Source organism: Chaetodon trifascialis, chromosome 23 (genome assembly GCF_039877785.1).
Source record: "Chaetodon trifascialis isolate fChaTrf1 chromosome 23, fChaTrf1.hap1, whole genome shotgun sequence".
In the NCBI taxonomy this organism is placed as follows: Eukaryota; Metazoa; Chordata; class Actinopteri; order Chaetodontiformes; family Chaetodontidae; genus Chaetodon; species Chaetodon trifascialis.
Window position 1 is genome coordinate 12,305,806 of NC_092078.1, and position 7,105 is coordinate 12,312,910.

Below are 7,105 nucleotides of genomic sequence, written 5' to 3' on the forward strand. Positions count from 1 at the left end.
CTAGGAGTAAGGGAGTAAGTCATCCACCCGGTTTATATGCATTGCAACACATATCAGATTTTCACGACTGTTTTTTCAATGGCTTTATGGATATACAATGCTTATTGCTTTCAAAAATGATTTGTAAAAAAACCCAAAAAAAAGGCGAACATAATCTTTCAGTACCCCCTTCTTCAAAGCTAATCACACACATTTACCAAACCCATTATCCCACCACCAACATATATATATCTATATATATATCTCTCTATATATATAGACAAATATTATTATATTATTATATAATACTTATTCACACAAACATCCAAGAACCTGAATCTGAGTTATAAAAACCACCAAGCAAATTTATCAACACACGCTCATGCAAATGCCAACAATTGGATTTACGATATGAATAAAACAACAAAAAGGATGCACATCAAATATTACAACTTCAAGTTAAGACTTTCTTTCAAGAGTACAACTGACGCAGTAAAACAGTGTGTGCTAATGTGAAAATCAGTGCATAAAATTGAACTGCTACCTTCAGAAATTTGGTGAAACATGCATTTACTGAATGCCTGCTGACTATTGCAACATTTCCCCAGGTCTTTGGCTTTTATGGAGACCAACATGACGGTGATGTACTGTGAGTGTAAAAGAAGACCTTGAAAGGCACTTAAAACTACTTGGTTATTATATTGTATTCCTACACATAGCAAGCTTCATTAACTTACAGGTTTAGCTATGGGATTGCCAATTATTACAGACAATGACAACCACACTATGCTAGTATTATTATGCACTGAATCATCTTATCCTTAAGTATCCTGTTAAGGATTTAAATAAAATCTCTATACAGTACCATAGTGTTACAGCAAAACCACCATAAATAGTCGATAGTCGTAGTTGTATCAACTGTTAACTAGCTGTATGTCACCACATGCAGACCAGTCTGCTAGTTTTTGTATAAAGATGTGCATTTATAAAGCCACTTGTTCAGACCTAACTAACTATAATGTATAACAGCTGCAGCACTACAATGATGAAATTATATTGGGGCACTAAACTGAAAGGTCAGTGCACTGTAAGTGCTATTGTTTACAGAGCAGACTTAAGACAGACAGAAAATGAAAATAACAGTTCAATGTTTAGGGAAATATGCTTGTTTGGCTTCTTGCCCAGAGTGAGACGAGAAGGTTGATACCATTCTCACTGCTGTATGCTAAATGTATCATTGCAGCTGGTTAGCTTAGCAATAAAGACTGGATGGAAGAAGAAGCAGCTAGCCTCGCTCTGTTCACAAGTAACACAATCCAACTACCAACAGCTCATTAGGTAACATGTTACACCTTGACTATTTAATCTGGACAATTCAATCTGGATTGAAGCATAAAAAGACAGGCTGTGGTCTCATAGGGTGTTCATGTCTTTATGCTAGGCAAAGCTATCCCCCTGCTAGCATTAGCTTCATATTTAGCGTACAGATATGACAGTGGAGCCTATCTTCTAGTCCAACTGAAGCGTAAAATATTTTCAAAAAATTTCTAAATAATCTTTTAAGATATACAGCAAGATTTTGGATGATAGTATGTGACACCTTCAATAAGAAGCTACCTGATTATACAGCAGGTTTGACTACGACATCTACAGCCCGACATTGATCATATAAACTTATTTCTTATTTTAGAGATTACCATGGCACGGTTGAGTATTAACTGTCTGCTTATTAATACACATCTTCATGTCCGAGTAATCACGTGGTATAAAAGTAAACCTTATCAGTAGTCAAGTTATGACCTTTGCTCTGTGGCCATGCTTCATAAAACATAACTTCATACATAGAATGTTCATAGAACAATACAAGAAAACATTCATGAATCATCAAATGATTATCAGTTGAAGAAATGTAGTTGACAGATGCCAGATCCCTTCACTATTCACAAGCAATTTCCAAACTGGAAGATCACCAGCCAGAAAAAAATCAAACAGAAATCCTGCTCATGCATGACAAATAAAAAGGAAACAGTTAAAAGAAACAAGGCACAAACTTTATACAAAAAGTTGCCTTTCTAATAGACACACTGGAGTTACCCTAGTTCTGTCTGTAGTTGATTAAAGGTCAGTAGTGAAGGCTCTTTATTAAAGTAACCTGAGAGGGGTCCCTTTCGCCAGCTGCTTTCAAGCGAAGACTTCCGTCCTTCTGATGCAATTAGCCATTAAAAGTGGTTTCCAAATGCTGAAAGTAGCAGTCACAGTGAGTAAAAAAGCAACATTTTCCCGTCACTCCCTTAGGTGTTTCTTGACCCTGTTAACGGCCAGTCTGGGTCATGTAGAGAAAGGCAAAAAAAAGAAAAAAGAATAAAAAAGATTAAAGTATCCACTGACAAACCAAGACTGCTGCCCAGCTCTCATAGCACAAAAGAGGATGGTGAAGGCGAGCAGATGGATTCTTAAGAGTGTATACAGTGTTTCACCGTGGTAGCCATACCATCTGTGCAGGTCTGAGGTATGGCAGTGCTACCGGCCTACACGTGGGTGCGGAAGTGGTAGCTGGCTTGGAGTGGCTGCCGGTTTCGGAACGGGATGAACCACAGGAGTTTCCAGCGAGTGCCGCAAACCTCAGCTAGCGCCCACTGCCAGGATTTCTTGGAGCCAAATCTGAAAAGAAGAAAAAAAAGAAGCAGTTATTCATTTTAAAATGTGTATTATGAGACCACTTAAAAGAAATAGCTCAACATATTGGGAAACACCCTTATTCGCTTACTTGCTGAGCAGAAAAACTTATACGACTTTCGCATCTCTGCTCAATCTAAAGCTGGAGCGAGCAGCTAGTTACATGTAGATTAGCTTAGCATAAAGACTGAAAACTGCTTTGTCCAGAGGTAACAAAATCTGCCTACAAGCCCCTCAAAAGCTCACCACTGGCACATTATTTTCTTGTGTGGATTCTCCACACACTGACAACAGAAGTCCAGGAAGTCACTGCGCGGAGTTCATTTGAAAAAGAGCCAGGCTAACTGTTTCCCCGCAGTTTGCAGCCCTGATGCTAAGCTAAGCTAAGCTAAGTGGTTGAGGCTGCAGCTTCACAATGAATGGACAGACATGACAGTGGTATCCATTTTGTGAGCTAACTCTCAGCAAAAAAGACAAGAGGTTCACTTTCAAAAACACTGAGCTATTCCATTAAAATGATCTTAACTTGCAGTAGAAAGCAAGTACAAACCTACAAACTATTTCTGGCATGAAGACAAACAGAGCTGAACAGACTCACATTTCATTTGAGAACTGAGCCATTTTCTCGATGGTGGTAGTATCCTGTAAGGGAGGAGGAGAAAAAGATGATTTGGGACCATGATTTAACTGCCAAATGCTGAGCCAAAAGCATTAGCATCATTAATCTGTGTTGTAGGTTCTCTGTTGGCTCCAGCCATAGAAAACTTTTCTCCACACCAGCTTGCTGTTGCCAACCTCTAAGTTTAGACATTTCGAACGTTACAGCTCTGCCAAAATTCTTGATGAAAGCTTGTAAATTACTTTGGTTTGTAATAAAAATGCTTTTGTTATGTCATCACAGATATTAAGAAAGCAACTCTGCGCACACACAAAGCCTGACCCCAGACTTCCTCTCTTGTTTCTTTTCTATTGATCACTGCATTGCTGGCATTGACTGTTTTATTTTTGTGCGCTATGTCATGTTGTTCCATCTGAGGCTTTGTGTGCTGAATTTGCTTTCAATAGGACAAACAAGCTAACTGATGGGAACAAGCAGCATCACGCTTATTTTACAGATCGTGCAAAGTGACGTTTGACAGTTACATTAGCTTGGAAATGTCTACTGCACTCTGTGAAGAGAAGAATAATCACATCATCATAATTACAGAAGTAAATGTCATTTGAAACAAGTCTTACAGTCATTATTCAGTACTCACAGAGAGGATGCCTGCCATCTGAGTGTAAAATAAGCTGCTCATGCCGCCAAACATGACCAAGCCCATGAGTGCCGAGACGCGCAGCAGAGCCAGTTCATGGCGTGTTGTAAACTTCTCCTGGCAGAGGCAAACACAACAGCAACCCTTTGGTGTAAAATACTCTTATTTTGTAATCTTAAAGGTCTATGTGATGACTTCTACGCAGACAAATTGTATCTTTTATAGATTAACAGTGTTGTAGCTGATGCTTTTAGCACAGATACTGTGCCAAGTTGTCATACAGCATTTTTAAGATACCTAAAAGAATACAGCAACTACTTGTACTCCAAACACACGCACGTCTGAAATGTAGTCTGTACGCTCTAAAGGCATTTCTTCGTCAATTGAAGATATTGTTTACTTATATTCCTGTAGGATGTACCTGGTCAAGTCCTGTCAGTGGCTGGAAGTAATAGTATTGGCAGAAGTCCAGCACCAGGGTGAACAAGCTGAGGACCTGAGTGTAGAAACAGAGCTGCAGGAAGAGCCAGTGGTTGTCTTCTCCCACACAGTTATTGATCCTGGAAGGAAACAAGCAGGATTTAAGTTGTTATCTTACATTATTTTTCTTTGTGTAAGTACTGGACTGATATGATCTGGACTGAGGTTGCAGAGAGATAATGGCATGTGCAAAGTAAACATCTTTCATTTATACCATTATAGGAAGCAAATAAATAAATTAATAGCATGCAAGTGAACATCTGTCTGTGTGTGGCTCTGGAAAATATCTCTTGAATTTGCAGTAATATTACATGAGAAGCGACACTGCGTACTGTGCTGTACTGTACCTCTGCTATTTCATACAAGTGTCACATCTGTGTAAATTCAGATGCTGTGTGGGTAGATTTGAATAATGCATTTTGTTATTTTTCAGTTTATTTTCAATTTTTCAACACTTCAAAGCTGTATAAAGTATTTTGATATGTATGGTAAGACCCTCGTGAGCATGTGTGCGCATGTGTATCCTTACCAAGGACAGTGGTGGTCCATTCTGCGTACACAATGGCCACAGCGACTGCAGTGGTGCGACCTTTTAGGTCTCATTAAGTTGCACTTATTGCACAACTCCCAGTGCTCTCGCTCTGTGACATAAAAACAATCAGCAGTTTATCATTGGTTATTACTGGTAATGCTGGTATTGGTAGATGTCATAGTGGCACAGGAGCACGAACCTATTTACTTTGGTCTAAAGGCAGAATGAGAAGTACAAGCTGTTATCAGTTTCACATGACCACTACTCCTTACTGCAATGAATGTGCTGTAATTATGCAACAAGAGGAATAAAACTGGTAGAAAACGAATTTTCAATTAATTGACTGTGTTCAGTTATTTCTAGATGGATATACAGCTAAACATACAATGACAGACAGATTTCAGCTTTAGAAGAAGTGAAATGGGCTGTTCTGTGTCCGTACCTGAGTGAGGTATGTGGGGGTCAACAGGAAGACGGCCAGGATCCGCTGTGGAAGCTCTGAATAGGGCCGCGAGGCAGAGTGCTGATGCTATGTAATAACCTGAAGGGATAGACAATGTTTAATTCTGCTTAAAGTGTGTGAGCCAAACTCTGAGGCCATGCCAGAAACTCCAATGATTATTTCCAGTGTTAACCTCCCAAACAATTCTCTCAAGCATCAGTAAAGATACTCACAAACAACTATGGCCCAAGGGATGTGTCCTTCGTTGTAGTGTGGAAGCAGAACCAGCTTGGGAATAAATAAAGTGTTGTAGAGCCAGATCCCAAACACCATGCTGATGCACAGCCAGCCCATGGGGTCCACCACAAAGTGCAGTCGAAGCTTCATGGCTGCAGGGACTCCAGGGGAACCTACAGTGTCGCAAGCACACACACACACACACAGATCCAAATCTCCAGTTGATGTGAGGAAACCGATTTCAAGATTACAGACAGGAACTAGCTGACTAATCTGCTCTCCTCTCTCACAAGCTTAATACACCTGATGTACATGTTGTACTTTGTACTTGTTATATTATTTCTTGGATACCATCAGCAGCAGCAGCATCACATTTGTTTGCAGTTGTTCAAAATTGCCTGTTTGAAATAGATTATCTGTCACAAAAATGACATTTTGCTTTAAATGTTAGTACATATAGATAAGTGAGTGGCAGGAAAGCAGTATGATTGAGATATCCTTATCTGGCATGTACTGAGGAGGCAAACTGAGCCATGTTTTCTCAACTGGTACTCAAATAAAACCTGGCCTAACTACTATGCTATAAAGCAGGTGTCTGTAAACAAGCCAAGACCCGCCTTACACACGTTTAACGTTAGCATTATCTGCTAATCTAACACAAACCAAATCATCCCAAACAGCCTTCATAATGCCGCTTGACTGCACTCAAACCCTAGTCATTGCACAACCTGCTTGCTCCATCATTCATAGTAATGTTAACCCTGCCAGCAGCCGCGATGGGCTTGGCTCTCTAGCCTTACTAGGTTAGCTAACAGCAGCGGGCTAACGCTATTTAATTCACACGCGCTCATATATACAATGAATAATTCAACGTGTTTAGCGTCGGTCTCGTTTTCTACCCAACAATTAAAAGATACATACTTTTTATTTATTGCTGTCCTATTCAGCACACGTATCGGCGAGAGGCACTTCCTCATCCGAGCCTCTGTGGGCTGGACAGGAGCTCTGCGCTGTCACCTGCGCGTGAAAAAACAAAAACACACTTCCGGTTTATTAATGTTTTAAAAAATAAAACTCTCTCTGGCTATTCTAGCGACACAAAAACACATATTCAGTCATGAGAAGAAGCGACCTGAAAGCGCCTGTTTGGTGCAACTATTTTTGTATGAGAACTACTGATGCAGTACCAATGAAGCACTCTGTCACATCACTGAGACATCAATATATACTTTATACAAGATCTGCCTTACCAGCGTACATCATATATTTATATGCATTCTCCGGGCTCCACTCTTACAGCTCTTGATGCAGTTTATCATTCTGCCCTTAGGTTCATAAATGGGGATGGCTTTGAAATGAATCAATGTTTACTGTATGAGATATGAGGTTGGTAGTCAGTGGTATTCAGAAGAGTACTGCACAGCAGCCTGTTTATCTGTACAGCACTTCTTGGCAAACTGCCTGAGCATCTCTCATGTATTTCAACTATAAATCAAGTTCACA

General features: G+C 39.9%; 1 protein-coding gene across 2 annotated transcripts; it reads right to left on the reverse strand.

The window, feature by feature from the left end:
* Positions 1–326: 326 nt before the first annotated feature.
* zdhhc21 (zinc finger DHHC-type palmitoyltransferase 21) lies at positions 327–5,837 on the reverse strand. Of its 2 annotated transcripts, XM_070992808.1 has the most exons (8): positions 5,599–5,836; positions 5,366–5,464; positions 4,921–5,032; positions 4,333–4,471; positions 3,912–4,028; positions 3,254–3,297; positions 2,471–2,640; positions 2,172–2,302 (listed from the first exon to the last, which is right to left on the reverse strand). In XM_070992808.1, exons 1-7 carry the CDS (start codon positions 5,750–5,752, stop codon positions 2,508–2,510), a joined length of 798 nt encoding a protein of 265 aa, XP_070848909.1. In that variant the 5' UTR covers positions 5,753–5,836; the 3' UTR covers positions 2,172–2,302; positions 2,471–2,507. The 2 variants fall into 2 exon arrangements, with proteins under 2 accessions (XP_070848908.1, XP_070848909.1); XM_070992807.1 differs by having other exon boundaries at positions 327–2,640; positions 5,599–5,837.
* Positions 5,838–7,105: the final 1,268 nt, after the last annotated feature.